Below are 19,818 nucleotides of genomic sequence, written 5' to 3'. Positions count from 1 at the left end.
TGAACTCAATTTTGTAACAGACACCAATTCACTCTAAAGATCTTACGAAATAGTCATTTTCGCAAAATGTCATTATTATGAATGCCTTTAAGGTAGAGATGCAGGTTCGTGGGCACTTGGGAGTGATTTTTTTTTTTTGCTTTTTATTATCCAAACAGTCTTGGCTATAGACTGTTAACATTTTGTAGAATTGTGAATAGTGGAACAAACTCAAAAAACGATTTTAAAATATAGATAGCAGGTGCAAACATTATCTCTTTTGAATGCTTAGCAAGATTTAGTAAGGCTGTACATAAATAATAAAAAACAAACATGGTGAAAAAAAGAAATGACGGGATCTCCATATTATGCACTATATTTAACTTTTAACAAAATGATAATACATTTAAATTTGGAACTGTTCGGGCATTGTACAATCGTACAGACAACTTACCTGGGTGTTAATTTATGCATAAACTTGAAATAGTGAAATTTGAGCTACTGCCCTGCAAAATTGACAACTGGTAGACAGTTTTCAAGATGGCACTTTCTTCATAGTAAACAGATGTATCCATAAACAAATTTTGACAGGAAACATGGTTTAGAAGCTAATTTTTTTTGAATCGTTTTTGACCTTAGTAGCACATTTTTGTGTCCATAAAAAAAAAAAAATACTAACATTTTAAAATTCATACAATAAGCTTTCCGAAAATGTATAGTTTTGTGGACAAGGGAGATCATCTTGGTTTCCTAATTAACTAATTAAAATACCTGTCAGGTAAACTGCATCTCTACCTTAAATTGTCAACATTTCTGGAGAGTTTTTTATTTATGTTTATACTAAACATGTACAGGGATGCATCTTACCAGTAAGAGGATTTGTGTGATTTTTACACATACATATAAGACGATTTATTCCTTCAACGATCTGACTTTTGGGTTCGGCTTCTTTCTGTTTCTTACCAATACGCATGACTAAAACAAAGAAAGAATTAACAAATTAATGCATTGGTCACTGGTAGCATAGTGGTTGTTGCATCAGACTCATGATCAGTAGACCCAAGTTCAAATCCTACTTTAGGCTGAACATCAAAAGGGTTGACCCATACCCTGGGTGAGTGTACCACAGACTCAATTCACAAATGCCAATTCCACTGGCCATGATTCATTCACTTACAAATGCGACTTTGGGGGAACTTTGGTTAAGGTCCGCAGGTGCTTTTGTTCGACCAAGCCTGGTTGACGCCAGGATAGCGCATTAAATTGCCATTTGATAGGAAGATGGCCACACAGCCCTGTCATGTAGTCCCAAATATGAATATGACTTCTGTGGCAAAAATGCACCATGTGTCAGCACTTGCAATTTGCACATACAAAATGTCAGGAGAGACAACAGTGACATTCAATGTCCAGGACTGTCGCCTGGCACAAAAAACATTTAAAAAAAAAGGAAAAATTAATGCATCAGAAGACACCAATTTCAATTCACCTTCATTTGTGGAAAGTTCTAGTAAAAATAAAACATATTTAACCTTTTGAGAGACAAAGATAACTTCAGAGCCTTCTTAATACCGGCAAATATGAACACAGCAACAAATACAAATACGAATAAGTTTAGGTTCCACTGTATCAAACTGATGAATACATATATTTATCATATACCTAGTATTGCCTCGCCTCGTAACGTAACAGGGAATGTGCCCTTACAACAGGGAAAAATCACCTGTATCAAGCCGGTCCGAAGAGCCCGTTTTCCATCAATCAAAACTAAACACGTCATTCTAAATCACGACGTGTGTTTGAGGTCACGCCATGATTACACCTATTTAGTATATGGTACCGGTATACCCTTTATAGAGTGGATATGCCTTTTGCTGCCCTCGGTTGTACAGCTTACACACCCTTGCAAGGTTGAGCACTCCTGCTGCATGACCTTTGGCCACAAAGCCTATCCAGTCCATATAGATTAAGATATATATATATATATATATACAAAAATGGCCACCTGTCAGACATTTTTTGTGCCAGGTTTGAATCAGATTGTGATCTGGAGATCTTGAAATTATACCTGTACAGTTGAAGAGCTATGCACATATGTAAAATAAATAATGGTGAATTAAATCGGCACAAGCACCACACAGCACATTTAAAATGCAACTTACTTTTCTTGTTTTTCTCTTTGATGACAATCCCCATGGACAACGTCGATGTCAGAGTAGAGTCCCCTGCACTTGGTAATCGGCACACACTAAGGGATCGGAAAGCGGTCTTTAACGACGATTTCATTGCACTGTCCTTGAATTTCCCACCCCCGCTACCACCGCTACCACCAGCAATTCCACTGCTACTGCTGGGAATTGTGCTGGTCCAGTACTCTACTTGTAAGTCCATTAGTTCACCAAGAATATGACCAGTGCTCGGGGATGACGCTGGGCTGCGAATAAAGAGATTATTCAGTGCTAAACTTTAATGCTGATTTCAAGCCTGATATTAGCGATACAGAGCTTGATATAGCTAATATCCCAAATATATTAAATGCTTCTGGCTAGGTAGTATAACAAACTTCAATCTATGATATACAAATTAACAGATGACTTTGTGAAATTACTCTGTAAAAGGGTTAAATGCATTTGATAGATCTAATTTGTTTTGTTCTTCTCAGAGACAATGTTGCACAGTGAGGTCTTCAGGCTATGTAAACTACAAAGCTTAGTAATCCACGGATCTCAAATCTCTGTCTTCATTATTCAGTACACTGATCTACCACCTCTTACTCCAGGCTAACATTTTATGAAATATTGATAGATTTGGTTACAGCAAATTAGGTCACTTTTACCCCCAATAATTATTAAGTTGAATTTTGTTTTTTGGAAAAAGAAAATAAATAGTTTATCTGCTTTTCCTGCTTTCCAGTGACTAAAAGAAATTGGTGGTTATCTTTTCATTGCTTAAATTTATCTGCACTCCAGGCTTTCCAGTGACTAAAACATTTGTGTTGTAGCATTATACATTGATTTAAGTGAAAGCCCAGCTATGATGAAGTGACTTTCACTTTTTTTAGACAGCAAAGACAGAGAATCTACTTGACGGCATATGGCTCTGACAAAACCACAATCCTTTTTGTTGTATGCATTAATCATGAACAGGATTTTATACTTAATAATGCCAAAGGGGAAAGCCTGTCTCATACACATAACTGTAATCCTCTTAACAACTATGATAAGTGTGTTATTGTACATGTATGATGGCGTCAGCGATATTCCAGTGGATCAGAGTTTGATGTGCAATCATCAATATTATTATCAAAAGTTAATTGGTGAAATGGCTGTACAAAGTCAACTGAGTATTAAAATGTCAGGTTTTGTTTTTTTTAAGTAAAAAGAAAACATTTCATCACCGTGAGTAAAAAAAACAAAGACAAACTTGAATAAAAATATTTCATTAGCAAAATGTAGTGAGCAGTTTGATTACTGACAAGGAAAATAAGAAAGTAATGGTGAAAACAATTCATAGAAAAAAAACAAATTTGATGTAATTTCAACGAATCTGAAAGTACAAACTCTCAAAACCCGTAGTACCCATATGTATAACATCAAAGCAATCAGGCTTGTACCGGTAGTTTTCGAGAAGAAGTCGAAAAAATGGATGTGGACATCAAATACAGACAATCACTCATATGTTAAGCTCCACTCGACAAAGTCAACAGCAGGGCGAAAAAATTGACGTGGACAATTACACGTATGCTCGGCAAAGTCGACAACAGAGCTAAAACACCTGTCTTACAGTATTGAATTCAAGACTGTACCTGGATTGCTGCGGTGAAACTATGTTAATGGCAGGACTTGGTGGCGGTGTATTTGACTCTTTGACTGCTGTTCCAACGCTGCTCCCAGCAACACCGACAGCACTGATAGCAGCAGCATTAGGTGGACTTGATGATAATGCATTTGAAATTTGAATTCCAGCTTCTTCCCAATCCCCTACACAAATATATACACAAAATAAAAATTACTTTAAAGCGGGAGGGTTGTCACTTGTGCATGTGCGGAAATTGAGCCCCAAGCGACGATAACAACACACACTAAAACGCAAAGGCTCATGGGTAGACGCTTGTTTGTAAACATTGACACAGTATGGCCACCTGACGCATGCGCAGGTGACAACTCCCCCATTTAAATTATTTGTATCCCTGCATGCAATTAAGATACAAAAAGTGAAAAACATTTAACGAATTCGGGTCACCAGAATAATTACCAAGAAACAGAATATGAATCCTGCTCTATCAAATATTTCAAAAACTAATATTTAATCTTGTGAGTTTCAATGGTGATAACATTTTTCCATTGAATTTACTTGAAGTACTCTCCAAAATGCATTGTACATATGCACTCAAAGGAAGTTAATGTGTTTCAAACTAGTGCAGCTTATTAGTATAAAGTCTTTTGTTAACTTTTAAAGCAAGCAGAAAATTAAAGAAAAAACTGTAAACTTCTTATACCTAAGTAAAGAAGACATGTTTGTAAAATATACATACTCATCCATCCATCCACCCACACAACCAAACCCAACATCGAAATCATGAAGCACATTGACCACATTGAAAATCAATTCCAGAAGACACAAACCATGTACAGTTACTGAGTTACAGGTGTACAATCAACAAATAGGTATTAAAGTCTGAACATTTCTTACCTGACAAAGAGTGTGTTTCTAAAGATCCAGCTCTGACATCCTGTAAAGTCAATTTAAGACAGGTTTGAAAAAAAATGCTGTACACACAGAATACCATACAACACGGTCAGGTGTGTATTTTCAATATGGTAGTCAAGAACACAACCAAGATAACAAGCTATGCATGGCACAGTCCTGATTAGTTATCAAATCTAAGTTATATAGTTTTGTTTATAGTAATATATATAGTACAAGTACTTATAGCAATATAGCTCTGGAACAGCATTACCGACATTGAAACAAAATGGCCATCGGTCGGCCATTTTGAATCAGATCGTTAAAACAATACATCTGTTTATCTATGACATGATGTATAATGAATATATAAAATATAAAATCAGTCGAAGCATGTCAAAGATATGGCACTAGAACCATATTCATTAAAACAAAATAGCTATTAGTCAGTCATTTTTAATCCGGTCTGAAAAACAAAATGACGTGCATCAGGAACCTATAATGTCTGTACCAAGTTTGAACGAATTCCATCCATACACAACCAAGATCAAGTTCCACAATGCCAGAAATGCTTGATTTTTGCTAATTTTTTTTTACAAAAATGACCACCATTCGGCCATTTTGTATTGGATCATTTTGAATTGGAAAACAAAATGATGTGCATCCCATAATGTCCAATGTATATACCAAGTTTGAACAAAATCCATCTGTAAACAGCCGAGAAATGCTTGATTTCAATGATTGTTCAGTACAAAATAGCTGCCATTCGGCCATCTTGAATCAGACCGTGAAACAAATTCATGTGCATATGTATAATATTATGTATGATGTATGTGTGAAGTTTGAATTTAATTGGTCCAGGCATGTCTGAGATACAGGTTCGGATGCACACACAAATGCACAGAGGTCAATCTATATGTCCGAATGGGGACTAATAAACCATCCAATAAAATATCACATATATGGTTTGCGTCAGGTTTTACACAGTCCATTCCCACTTGACATGTACTGCACATGTCCTCCACACAAGAATGTCCGCTATTTAGGTTGAGTGATTTATAAATATGATGAATGTGGGTATACATGTATTTACTAGAACAATACAAATCAGTCCATGTTGAAAACAGTTGGAACAAATTACTGGTTAAAGTAATACATAATACCAGTCAAAACTTGTTCATGCACCGGAATTTGATAGTGATGTAAAACCAAACCTGATTGACAGACTTTTTATTCACTCAGAATGAAACCTGTCTACCTATAAACACTACAGAGATTGATGAAATTCTTTCAGCCGATGGGGGTGTTTCGTTTATGGTGGTTTCTTACAAAAAAATCTATGGAGATCAGACTTGAAATTACCCTGATAGTGTTCATTTCAAACACAGGGTTTGGATATGACAGGTAACATAGTAGGTATACGTAGATACAAAGCTATAGCTATGTAAACTACTCACATTAATAAATGGCACAAATTTTTGGACTGAGTCTTCCTCCGAATTACTTCTATAATTGACCATAGCTTCTGCGATTGGCAGTGAGAAGACATTAGATGCATTGTTTAGATATGTATCCACTCGCAGAACTAGTTCATTATAATCTGAAATTAAGAAATTAAAAAAAAAAATCTTAGCTGGTGTCTTCAATGCAAAGGGGTGAGATACTGTAAACTAATTAATTTTCGTTGACTTGATCAATTTGAGGGCTCTCGTGAGAATAAATTTTTAAAGGTTGCTGGCTTTAGGATCCAAATGAAAAATTCACTCCTATGTGAAATATTTTCGGGTTTCACAAATTGTACTATCAATGTAATATCATTGTGAACAGCATCACAGAAATACAGACACTGTTAGGTGACAATTCAATACACAACCTGTGTACCATTTATTTCCAAAACGATACTACCGTAAAATCTGTATTAGAAGTCGCATCCCTAATAGAAGTCGCACCCATTTTTTTAAAAAATTGGGAATCAAAAATTCATCATTTCTCATATGTGTAGATGCTCTAATAGAAGCCGCATCCTCTCTGTTGTATTGTACCATTTTAATAGAAGCCGCGGCTTCTAATACAGATTTTACAGTAATACAGCGGTAACAAAAAAAAGCGACTGGTACATTATTGAAGTAAAAAAAAACATGAAGAGAACTGAATCTGAACAGAAGTAAAACAAACACTGATTGGTCAATCAATATGTGGACATTAGATTGGTTCTAATTAACATAATTTATGCATTAACACTTGAATATCTCCATCATTACTACAACATCAAATATAACGATAATAAGTCTGAAATTAATAATAATAATAATAATGTTCACGACAATCATGCCCAAATCTCTGACTATTTTGCTTTGATAATCCGAGTCAAATAACCTCATGAATATTTAATAAGATGATGTAATGTTTCATGATGAGATGGCCATTTAACAGTACTGGATACCTCCTTTTGACCTACGGTTCAATATTCCACCCACCTGTATTTTCTTTATCCGTTTTCTCAAATGAATCTCTCCATACAGAATCCATAAATAAAGCATTATATTTAGGGTCTATTGATGCAAGATATTTGGCAAGACTATTGGCACCTGTAAAACAAAAAACAAATTATACGGTTAAGTAGTATAGTTGGGAAGGATGAGGAAAATCCATCCAGTCACTAAGGCAACAACATTCATTGCAAAAGCTTGTTATTAATTCACCTACCTAGTGGTATTATAAGAAATCTAATATAGTTCTGCCAATCAGGTGATTTCGCCGAAAATTGCTCCACATACGGCCGGAGTACATTGTTAACATATGCGTCGTTTCCAGCCACGGCAAGTTTCAGTGGCGGTGGATTTGCCGAATTGCTGTTGCAACTGAAATTGTAATGCATAAATATGAACAAATTATCAATAACGGGAATATTGGGATGGTGAATAAAGGGAAATTCATTCATAAAAATCTTAATTAAAGTTGAACCTTATCCCGTATTTATAAATGTAGTTAAACAGATCAAACTATAGAGGGCGCTCTACAATACTTTCTTCCTTTCAACAAACTTAATATTAAAAATAAAATCTCTGCATCTATCATAAAAAAATGTTATCATTATCGTCATGGTAATAATCTGAACAGCGTTAAGGAATGGGTTCATGCAAAACACCGACTACAGCTAAAGTGTGTAATGTGAAAGGAAGGACGAGGGAAACAAAAATGACAGTAGTAATAATAATAATAATAACGATGATAAACGAACTAAATAAATGAAATAATAAAAAGATGCACTAAAAGGGAGTGAATACAACACCTTGTGATCCGCTTGGTCTTGGGGCCATTGTTTCTGTGTTAATAAAAACAACAAACATTCCGAACATAAACTTACTTTCATGCAATATTAATTAAAAACAATCAATGGGTGAATTAAATTAAAACAATAAAGCACAAGGTGGAGCGGTCAATCAAAACCCTTTCTTTTATCAACAAAAATAATAAATGATTCTTTTTTCGTGTGTAAAGTTTGTACAATTTGGTGGAAAAGGTGTTAATTGGAAAGGTTTACCGAAACAAGCAATGGCACGTACTACAAACGACATATCAGCAACACAGGTGATTATATATGGCTAACAAGACTTTTGGCATATCGCTGTTTACAGATCAATTTTTTTTTTTAATTATTATTATTAATGAGCATGTTCACTTTCTTGTTTACTTACAATTTCTGTATTCTGTTGACGATAAAAGCAAACGTGGCCTGCACGTCTGCACTGCAACATGTACACACGACTCTATGCTGGTCTTCTTCCAGGGCTTGTGACAGTAGCTAAGCAAAATAAAGCGTAGAAACGTGAATTTGGTTTTCAAACTGGCACCCCGAATGAACACCATTTGTGATTTATAAAAAGTGGTATGCAATTTACCAAACCATTTAACTGAATATGCTTTGATCTGTTTATTCCATAATCCCTAGTGCTTATTTTTTTTTTATTAATAATAAACCATTTTATAAATATATCAGGCTGTGTGTCTTACCTGTCCCTGCCACTCGGCAGTGTTCATTAATATGATGTTGTCTGGTATCTGGTCTTCTAATGACCAGACATTGCTCAGCTGATCTGGTAACGATCGTCTCGGCTGCTGAAAAATATAACAGAGGGTGGCACTCATTTATTAAAATGTTCATAATAATAAAAAAAAATTTTAAGTGACTTTATAAAGTGATAACAGTATACTAACATAAAACATAATGACGTTATTCAAAAATAACACTAAATGACTGTATGGTATCTACCTACCATATATAAAAGTCAAAACAAGAACAAACTTTCTTACAAGGTCTACAGTTTTACCCAGATCAAGACCCACAATTTTTACCTTATTATCAGCATGACCTGCACTGTTCCGCCTCTGTAACGCTCGGATATCTTTTGATATTGTACTCTTCTCACGTAAAGAGATACTTCTGTCTCTTATAAAGTTGGTTCTGCTTGGTGGTGTTGCTGGTCTTGTGTTTGTGTTGTCTTTGCTGGGACTGTTCACTAGCGACGCAATACTGATCTCATCTTCGAGGCATTCCTAGCAAGAGAGCGAGAGATGAATTATGAATGGAAAACATTTGTAACATGGTTGGATAAAAATAAAACAATAAACTGAAATAAACTGATCGGGAAAACTAGTATCTTCCTATCAATTTCCCTTGAACAATATTCATATCAAAAATTACATATTAGATGGTCGCACTATAACTTATGTATGATAGTGATCAAATAATAACTCAAGTTCAAATATAGAATACAAATACAAGTCAATAATTCACCATTTTCATATTTCATTGCATTGCGCTTTCACTCAAAATCTGACTTTTGAATCCAAATCCATAAATTGCATTTTAAACATTTTACAAATAAATGAACTCCATGTCTAAATGTTACAACTATGAATTCCTTGATATGTTGGATAAATGAATATTAATATGTGTACAGTCGCAGATACTACCACTGACATCTGACCTAAACAAAATTTGTCTTTGGTGTTCCATATTCAATCTGTTTTTGGCTTCTAAATATGTTCAGAAAAAACATACGTTTCAAATTCAAATCTTTGTTTTTTTCATTGGTTGCCATAGTGAAAAGTAGTTTCTCAGTGACATGGGCTGTTATTGATAATCAAATGTTTTAAAAATATTTGTCTATATTCAATTGGAATTTCTCTCCCACAATGCAATGTAACATTGCTCAGTTGTAAAGTTGGCTTAAAAAATAGATATGAAGGTGAAAGGTCACACATAAAGGTTATGTGTCATAGGTCAGGGGTCACGGTTACCTCTCTCTGGTGGGCAAAATCATCATTTTCATCGCTAATTATACTATTGCTGTTTGACAGTTCCCGCTCTTCTAACTGCAGATTGGATGTTGAAATACCGTGGGTACTTCCAAAGAAGGGCCTGTAGAGTTGAAATTATTCATTAGCATAAACGCAATGTGAGCAGTAGCATAAATATATATTGCATATAAACATACTTCTGTAATTTATCTGTTAAGACCAGGACATGTTTCTAGTCAATTTGTTTTCTAAAATCAGTGCCGGTGCATGTTTTTGTTTTGTTTTTATGGTGAAAAAAAAATTTTGCTTTTACTTTGATTTTCAAGAAAATTGAACATTTCTTTTTTGAAAATTATGATGAAAACATTTTTGAAAAGCTGTGACACACACATTTTCAATGGAAGTGTACAATACACTGAAACATGAATATTTTATTGTGTTCTGCCCTGAGTAACAATCATAACATATGTTGACATTTTAAGGAAATATTTTGTATGCATACATTAATGCATATATGTTTAAATATATTTAACTTTTTGTATTAAATTTAATGTGTGAAAACCAGGTTAAATAACCATTTTCTAAAAGCCAATTGATGTTTTCACAGTGGAAATTGTTGTAGAATGTTGTTGAATGCATGAAACAGATTTTAATCACAGTTCAGATGAGAACGATGGCCTGAAACTCAACTGCGTTTATTGATTGACATCCAAAACATGGAGGCCTGATGAATGCAGATTACCAGACATATTTCAATGTCAGCTGTGGTACCTGAGACAAATCAGGCACTTTTTTTTTTACATTTTGTTTCATTTACTTTCTGTTAGTCTGAATTGAACGACCTGACACATTGACATATAGGCAACAAACGTGATTAATGTTTCTCAATACTGTTTGAAATGAAATATATTTTTTAATGAAAATAAGTTTTGTATATGGCATGAGCACAAACCTAAGGTTGCAACCTGCTATGCTGTAGGGAAAAATGTAAGAAAATTGCATTCTGTGTAGAAAAAAAAACTATTACAGAATCCTGTGTGTGAACACCCTAGCCTAGGGAACAATTCAATCAAAGCAGCCAAACAAAGCAGTTGGTTATTACCAGTAATAGACTACGAGCAGTTTCTGCTTGAACATTACAATTTTTTATTCTGCTTAATCTGCTTTAATGAGAAAGTTTTTAAAAGTTTTGATAAAAACCTATTAACTTTCTGTCTGGTACAAAATCAGTATTAAATTCAGAAAAAATTCAACAAAAACAAAATTGTTATACAATTTTAGCGGGAAAACTAATTGAGTGTGTTTTCATTACCTCAGAACAGGCTTTGGTGTTGATTCTATACTCAAGTTATCGTCCATATCAGGACCACTATCGCTCACGTTCAAATCATCAATGTCATCATCAAAATCATCGTCTACGACTGGCTGATCTTGATCGACGTATAAATCAGGTTCAACTTCAACTTCTTCAGCCACTTTAAATTTCTTTAATAATGCTATGAACTTTTGTTTAAAATTTCTTTGCTGTTAAAAAGAAAAAAAAAATTAAGTAACTGCATATACATGTAAATTAATGTTATACATTAAATTATACATTACTTTCTAAACATGTGAACTCTTGAGCAATCAGCGGTGAGCTCAGTGGTCAACAACCACCTTCACTATTAATCAATACCCCGAAATTGCAGGGTTATCCTTTTTTTTCATATTTTAAAAACATTCCATTATTATCATTTGATTCTAAGATAGATACTACAATTCATTGCAATATACCATGTTTTAAATAGTGAAATATTTTCCTAAAAGTAGAGTAGATAAAATATATAACTTACCCTGCTACTGGCTCTAAGTTTACCTCGAGTTGGTTTTCCGGTTCTCTCTTGTTCTTCTTCACCCAGGAGATCCTGAAGAATATATACAAATAAAAGACACTCGTGATTAAATCCTGGAAACCAATTTCTGTGATTCATTGACAATCCTTCGGTGAATGGAATGAATGAAGTATGAATATCCATTCCATCATTAAACTAGTCACCCATTCCATGTGACCTGTTTTTTACCCACCACCTGTCAATTATTTAACAGCAACCCTTGGGACTGTGGTGATTTACTAAATCTAGAGATGACATATTACTTAAAAATCTAGAAAGTTAACAGCACATGAAATTGCATATTTAAAATAAAACACTGTGTTGTGAATGAGTGAGTCAAATTTCCTGCTGATGACTGAGACCCTGCAATACATGAATCAAGTTAACTACATTGTGACTTTGACTGGGCCTTTAGTCAATAGTTGCTCATAATAATCTTCATTATAACCATGAAGAAATTACAATAATTTTTTTAAAAAATTGATATAGTATTAATAACTGAGTAGTTAAACTAGTGCTTGTCTTTTAGTAAAAGCATTGTATGTACAATATCTGATACTGTACAATACTTTATTTTCACTTGGAATTAATTTTCGCTATTTTCACTGAAAGAATGATTCAGTGAAAATAAAATCCAGTGAATCGTTGTTCCAATTTTACATTCAACTCATCACAAATCAGTGAAAATAAATTCCATACAAAACACCTAAAGTCTATTCAGCGAAAATTAATTCCAGCTAAAATCAAGTACACATTTAAGTAGAGATGATTCTGTTGTGTTTAATATCATTTTGAAATTGTCATGTAGTGCTGTGTTGAGAAATTATTGTATTTTCTGTTGAAAACCCGTCTTTAATTTGACAGTACATTATGAATTATATTTTGTCTTTTGTTGTTTTACATATTTTGCAAATACTTTCATCAGCGGATTGAGTTGTGTAATTTTGCGTAATGTTCAAATAAGGCGCACATTTAATTATATTATTTAAAAATCTGTATGTGTGTAGTGATCTTTTTATATTGTTCATTTGATATGCCATTGAATTCCTTTTTGACCAATCCATAATTATTTTACATCAGAATCATTGTTTCTGTTTGCTTCCGTGAAGTCTTTGATTTGTAATTCCAGTTCTGTTCTGTTTCAGTTGTATTTTTATTTGGAACATATTTGTTTGTTATCATTTTACAACAGTAGAGTAATTTCTACTGTGGTCTTGATCGTTATACCATAGTTTTTGTTTCATTTGACTTCCCTAGACGAATACAAAGCCTATTCTTTCATAGTTCCAATCGCGATTAATTCATCATAATTATAGACAACATCATTCATAATCTCATGATGATATTTAACACTAGCAATTACAAAGACAGAACATTGATCACAGAGAACCAATCTATCCATACCCAATGTATTTCATTGATGTACTGAATCATCACAATATATAGAAGTCACATAATTATTATTAATAGATTTTTTCTTTTTCAACAACAACTCATTGTTAATGAAGATGATTTAACTGATGTGGCATAAGGACTACAGTTTGTGCGACAAACGCACACACACACACACACACACACACACACACGAACAGGTAACGAAGATACAGTGTACTTACTCCTGAATTTTGAACAAATCTTAAAATAATTAAATTTTTAACCAATGTTTGATGTAATATCTGTACAACATAAGATTTTATTTTCTTGCAGTCAATCTTGAGTCATTTTTACAGAATTCAAGATTTTGTTGATTGTTTAAATGAAAAAAAATAATGTTTTTTGACAAATGGATATAGTGAAATATACACACATTCTACTAATGCATGCTGAGAGTGACATAAAGGCCATAAATATAATAATTAAACTAATTACTTTTCCCGCAGACAGATAACTAGAGTAGATAAGAGACATGTTTTTAGTAGACTGATAACACATCAACGAGGGAATATGTAAAAAATACCATGCCATTCTTTGTTTGGAATGTTGTAGCAGATAATTGGATCTTCAAACAGTCAAAATCAGTTTAGAGATTAGGTGCAGGACAGGAGACATACAGTTGCATACTAGTATCAGGTCACGGAATTGTGATGTTCGTAAAATGAAATGTACATGTACAGGTGAAGATTTAGTCCAATCAGAAGTACTGTATTTTCTCTATTAGAAGTGCATCTATCTTCAAGAAGTGAGATTACAAAAAAAAACTGCATTTATATTATATAGTGGATTCTTTAGACTTATTTTGACCATAGATACACCTGTTATTTATGTAAGCGCATGCACTACTAATAGAGTAAATACGGTAACAAATGTAGATAGTGGTCAACTGTAAAGTGTTAAATACTCTGTTATGCAGTTCAAGAGTTTTTGAAAGTCATTGTATTATTTAAAAACAAATCTCAAAATCCATGAAGATTAGTCTCTTCGAAAATTAAATCTATTTCTAGTATATTCAGCATGGATGTCGGAATAAATCATTCCTGAATTGCCTAGTAATTATATCAAGTTTTCAAAAAAAAAAAAAAATTTCATTCATTATTAAATACTGACCATCACAGTTTTTGCCTGGGTCATGTAAAACTGGCAAGCAGCAGAAAAACGGGCCCTGATGGCTGTGCAAAATCGATATAAGCATAATTAGTGTAATTAGATTTGTATCACTAATAGTTTTAAACAGTATGGAGATAACTGCACCCCACGTGTTTGGCATTGGTAAAACGTCCCAGGTATATGACCCTTTTTCACACAGAGAGTCATGCCCCTACCCTCTTGCTACCATAACAACACATAAACCCAACAAACTAAACTGTGGAAAGGGAAGAAATCCCAATTTATGCATTGCATACTGGAAGCATCCATGGATAGCCATAGTGAATGAGAAAAATGTGATGTGTTAAAACAAAATATTCTATGGTACTTTATACCTTTTACTGGATCTTATTGATGAAACAAATACTATTACCCCCGGTACCCCCATAGATAGCTAACGACAGCCATGCATCAAAATACCTAGATCTTGATTCCTAGGCTTTGATTCATGCTCATCCAAGGGTGAGTCCATCCATAGCTTCATTGCAAGCATTCGTTTCCCCACCGTATTCCTACACTTCCTGCCCCACAAAACCCAATGGTATAGGTGAAAAGATACTGCAAACCAGAGTCATAGAAACCATGGCTACAACATCCCTGTGCTTGTGTGTTGGTGTAAAACACATCAGTGTGTTTAAATAATTAGACGTCAGTCTCACAAAACTAGCCAAATCACATCATTTTTCACGCATTAAATGAACATCATAATCAACAAGCACACACGTGTCAACACTCAATATATATTAGGTTAGAATTAATAAGGAAATATTAATTTTTGAATGACAGTGCTGACATTTTTTAAATGTTTGTGTTTTTAACTGTGCATAGGGTAAAGATAGAACTATTATTTAGAAAGGGCAAAGAGGATAGTGTACATTTCACTGAGTTCAAATTTGCATGCAGCCCTTACAGTGAGAATGTAAATGATACAGTTCCCATCATAGTCTAAAACCATCCACTACTAGTTACCATGGCTACCGCATCACTAAATGAAATATTCACCCTCCCTCAGAGAGAGATAAATATTGGCTGTTCACATAAGGTCAATAATTGGTCAAATTACCTTGATAATATACGGGTCATCTTCGGTCAAACCAGCGAGATACGCTGAGACAGCTCCCTGTTTTGTAGCAAAATTAACCCCACACCATACCCATATAAAAACCTTTAATAGGTGGTTTATTTCACGTAATATACATTATGTAAAGAGATCTCAGTGCTACACAAAGACGAATTTGAGAGTGCAACCTATTCACATTATTCTCTCTCTTAATTGCCCCAAATTTTAGATGTCAACTTAATTACGTTTTATGTACAAAGTGATAATATCTCATGAGAAGATTTTGTTTTTGAAGAATTTCCTTTCCACAAATCACAAACTGAAACTGTTACACAGCGACCCCAGAAGAGAAGCGTAATATTGTAGTAATGATAGGCAAGATAAGTTTGTGTAGACACTCAAAAAAAAAATCCAATTTGAAATCCGTAATCAGTAAAAAAAAAGATTTATAGGCTTTTGGAAATAATAAAGAAACATAAAACTGTCTAAACTCGTACCTTGTCTGCAATAAGATCGCCACTATCGCTGCCTTCTTGGTCCGAACTAAATGATTCATCATCGTCATCGCTATAATTATAAACATCAGGAGAACGATCTAACAAGGAAAGAGAAGACAAACGAAAAAAAAGATTACATGTACCCATAAAATATAAAACTCCTGGTGATTGGTCAACTGCTGAATATATTCCATAACCTGGTGATTTTTATGCCAATCACAAAACTGCTTACTTGTGTAGATGGCAGAATGTTACAATCAATCTCTTAAAAGACATTTCCTTAACACAATTACGTTTAAGGAGTTTTGAGCCAAATTGATGATTATCTATAATTTACTTTATACTTCCATTACTATGAATTCATGACACAAAACAAAAATTGGGGTCACGAAAAACAATTTTTTTTCAAGAAACTGACAGAAGCATTTCGGTGAATTGCAGAACTGTCATTTTATCTTGTCTTGTTGCATTCATTTTTCAACTGTGAAAGTATTTTTTAATCTCGCAATATTATTTAGGTGATATGAGTATAATATTTTTTTCAAGGCATGCGATGAGAATGTCTTTCCCATAATGCATTGCACATATGCTCAGTAACATGCTCAGTGGTGCAAATTTTGAATATGACTTGAACTCCCAAATAGCATTGCCAATATGCTCAAAAGCATAAAATTTGGATTCTGTTTGAAAATGGGAATGTTTCAAAGCAAGTATAACACTACATATACCTAGCCTAACAGCGAGAGCACCATTATGATTGGACGAGGTTTGTAGTTCAACTAACTCTTGCCAAACTATTCTGTTTACAGTATCACATTTGGATTTCATTGCTCAGAACAAAAACCAAAGTGAAGTCATTCCTTGACTGGATTGGATCTGTATACTAATATTAGACTACCAAATCACATGTCAATATGGCAGAACACTCACTACCCATAATGCAACACTGGCATTTCAATAATCGGATTACGAGGTAACTAAAAAAATATGGTAGACAACAAATCCAGTTCTTACTGGAATGCAAAATTAACCTGAATCAGTCTTTTCTTGACACCTTGATAATTTACTGTTTGTAGAGAATAAATTTAAAAAAAAAACAGATAGCCAGACTTGTTTCCATGGAAACAATGATTTCAATTTTATTCTATTTTGATAAGAATTTTTAAATCCATCGCTGAAATGTGGACATTGAAAGCCAGGGATTGAAATAGAATTTTTTCCCTGCATGCACAGAATTTGAAATTTACCTGCACTAACTTGATATTTAAAGTTTAAATAAAATTTAAGGTTTATTGATTTATGCGATCACGAAAGAATTTTTTTTTTAGTTGTCTTACAATGTTGGTTGAACTTAATTTAGGCTTAGTGAATATAATGAGAAAATGTCGTGTTAATTTCTACATGCACAGCGTTCATATTTTGAGTTTACTTGCACTAGCTAATAATCTATGTGCATAGTGCAGTGTGCACCAGAGTATTTTGACCCCTGAAAGCATAGCATATAATACTTGCAATCTAAAAAAGATGGCTGCTAGGTCTCCAGAGGGGGCCATTTATTGAAATCCATTTTTGGAATCGCAGGAATCGCGGTACAAGATGACAACTAAATGTCAAATACCTGGCCCTTTTGAAAGTCATAGTACTGTGCGTCATGTGTCCCCATCACATGACTGATTTCAACAATGATGATTATTCAACTGTCCCTTTTCACATGCATTTTATTCGGATATAGCCTTGTGTAGCGTCACTTTTTTCCATGCATTTGTGTCTAAATCAATATTTCGATGAGTTTTGGTCGTCTTTATGTGGTTTAATCAAAAAAAATTTTAAATCACAGCTATTGCAGCTTTAATGGTGTTTTCTAATATGAATAATTATTCATGAAGATGCTCAAATCAGGCAAAAAAAAAAACGAATAATAAACGAGAAATGTGGATTGTTTGATGTTGAATGTTTTATGGTTACGTAATTTCTAGACAAAAGTATTTAAAAATGGCCGCCAGAAAATTTTTTGTAAGCAATCTACACATGTAGCTCTGCGAATATCAAGAATTTGTAAACTGTGTTGTTTAAAATTTTTGCTACCTTCTCGCTAGTTAGTAATGTACGTACTAGACGGATGAACTATGGTACCTACCAGTTTTATGGGCCGGTGAGCCATGCAAAGAGACTAAAGAGAAAAGGATAGGAAGAAAAAGGAGAGAACTACATCTACATCCCGCAGTAGAAAGATTGGAGTTTGTAACGGCTAATGGTACAGTGTCTATAGTGTACCGTCATTACAACAACAATAACAACAAAAAATATAAATAAAAGGTGGAGAGATAAAAATACAAGGGGAAAAAAAAAGATACTATCAGATCTATTAGTACTACTACAACTATGAGGTGCTATTATACAGTGATTTGTGCTGTTAATAACTACAATGCGGTGTGACGTGTAAGCAAGCTATCATTTTTTTTACAAATAACTAACTCAAACCAAGTTGTTAACATCAAGTTGACCATTCTATCATGCATTATTTACGTGCCAATGTACTCCCACAGAGACACTCAAACAGAAGCACAGTGAACGTTTATTTTTAATAACACAAAAGCATGCAAGAGGTTATTTTTATTTTGTTGTGGTTGTTTTTTTCTCCCTAGAAATGTCAACTAACCATGTCCTCTTCGTTTACGCCTAATTTGATCATCTTGGTCCACTGGTTGGCTAGTCAACCCCCACACCACCACTTGCGCAACGTGTACTCGGCCGTCTTTACTGTTACTATATAAATTCAGCTCATTGTCCACAGATTTCTGAAGCACCTAAAAAATATATTACAACCATTTATTAAGAGAGGAGACAAGACAGTTGGGGCAGTCTTGCGTATGGGAAACAAAGTTGAAAATAAAATGTATGTGCAATTATTAAAGTAGGATTGTGTTCTTTTTCAAGTATCGTCACTATTTCAAAGACAAATTAGCAAGGCAACATCTCATTAATATGCAAATTAGCCATATCACTTGAACACTGAATCTGGAAGATTTTTGATAAAATCGCACATTACATACAAATAATATTAGCTCCCCTAAAAAAAAAAAAAAAACAGAAACAGACTATACTTTTTAAAATGGCCCTAAGACCACATGGAGCGCTGCACTATTATTTAGAAAAAGAAAAAGTCATGAAAATGTCAGAGTTTTTTTTTTCCTTTGATTGAACAACTCTATTGGTGGTGTAGTATAATTATACCTCACATAGCATCCCCTGACAAGATATTTTCAAAATGCATGCTGACTCTGTCAACCATGTCACCAAGTCAACAATAATTACGCGAGCACGAGAATCAGCATGATAGTGTTACACATAGAAGAAAAGAAATTGATACAAATCAATAGTCAATCTATGACAAAGAGTGTTAATTGACAGAATTGTTTGGAAACGTTGCTTGGCACTTACTGGTTGCCTAGTCCATATGGTACATTTCACCCCGGTGTAAAATGAGATATAGCCTTTCCTGTAATTGGGGCAATTAGGCAGGAATTCTTTATTTCACAACCTCAGATCATTTTATTTTTTCATTATTATAGCCATTTCTGGTCAGAGACCATTTACCCTCTTGAAAGCGGTCATTAATGTCAGTTATTTTCCCCAAAACTAATTAGGTGTGTGTATATTTTTTTACATTCTTACATACATTTCTATGAATTGTTATTTTTTTTATGACTTTTTATTGTCAGATCATTCGTTTGAGTTTACTTTTTTTTTTTAAATTCGAAATTTCCTGACATTCATATCACAAAACAAGTAAATATGATATGACATCAATAGCACAGACTGAGAATTAATGCATAAA

General features: G+C 33.8%; 1 protein-coding gene across 1 annotated transcript in view; it reads right to left on the bottom strand.

Moving 5' to 3' along the window:
* Nucleotides 1–19,818, bottom strand: part of LOC100373559 (phosphofurin acidic cluster sorting protein 2-like) — a 79,244-nt gene that overhangs the window by 5,741 nt on the left and 53,685 nt on the right. Inside the window, exons 5-21 of the mRNA XM_006814691.3 lie at nucleotides 18,640–18,787; nucleotides 15,981–16,078; nucleotides 15,487–15,543; nucleotides 11,802–11,873; nucleotides 11,282–11,493; nucleotides 9,970–10,090; nucleotides 9,022–9,222; nucleotides 8,680–8,784; nucleotides 8,364–8,470; nucleotides 7,958–7,990; nucleotides 7,372–7,526; nucleotides 7,143–7,253; nucleotides 6,123–6,265; nucleotides 4,672–4,711; nucleotides 3,785–3,959; nucleotides 2,142–2,413; nucleotides 847–954 (exon numbers count right to left, since the gene is read on the bottom strand). Coding sequence (XP_006814754.2) covers nucleotides 847–954; nucleotides 2,142–2,413; nucleotides 3,785–3,959; nucleotides 4,672–4,711; nucleotides 6,123–6,265; nucleotides 7,143–7,253; nucleotides 7,372–7,526; nucleotides 7,958–7,990; nucleotides 8,364–8,470; nucleotides 8,680–8,784; nucleotides 9,022–9,222; nucleotides 9,970–10,090; nucleotides 11,282–11,493; nucleotides 11,802–11,873; nucleotides 15,487–15,543; nucleotides 15,981–16,078; nucleotides 18,640–18,787 — 2,158 coding nt within the window. The remainder of the gene's footprint in view (nucleotides 1–846; nucleotides 955–2,141; nucleotides 2,414–3,784; nucleotides 3,960–4,671; nucleotides 4,712–6,122; nucleotides 6,266–7,142; nucleotides 7,254–7,371; nucleotides 7,527–7,957; nucleotides 7,991–8,363; nucleotides 8,471–8,679; nucleotides 8,785–9,021; nucleotides 9,223–9,969; nucleotides 10,091–11,281; nucleotides 11,494–11,801; nucleotides 11,874–15,486; nucleotides 15,544–15,980; nucleotides 16,079–18,639; nucleotides 18,788–19,818) is intronic.

The sequence above is a fragment of the Saccoglossus kowalevskii genome, chromosome 2, assembly GCF_978046115.1.
Source record: "Saccoglossus kowalevskii chromosome 2, keSacKowa6.1, whole genome shotgun sequence".
In the NCBI taxonomy this organism is placed as follows: domain Eukaryota; kingdom Metazoa; phylum Hemichordata; class Enteropneusta; family Harrimaniidae; genus Saccoglossus; species Saccoglossus kowalevskii.
The sequence above is the reverse complement of the archived record's forward strand: the minus strand, read 5'-3'. Positions and strand labels throughout refer to the sequence as shown.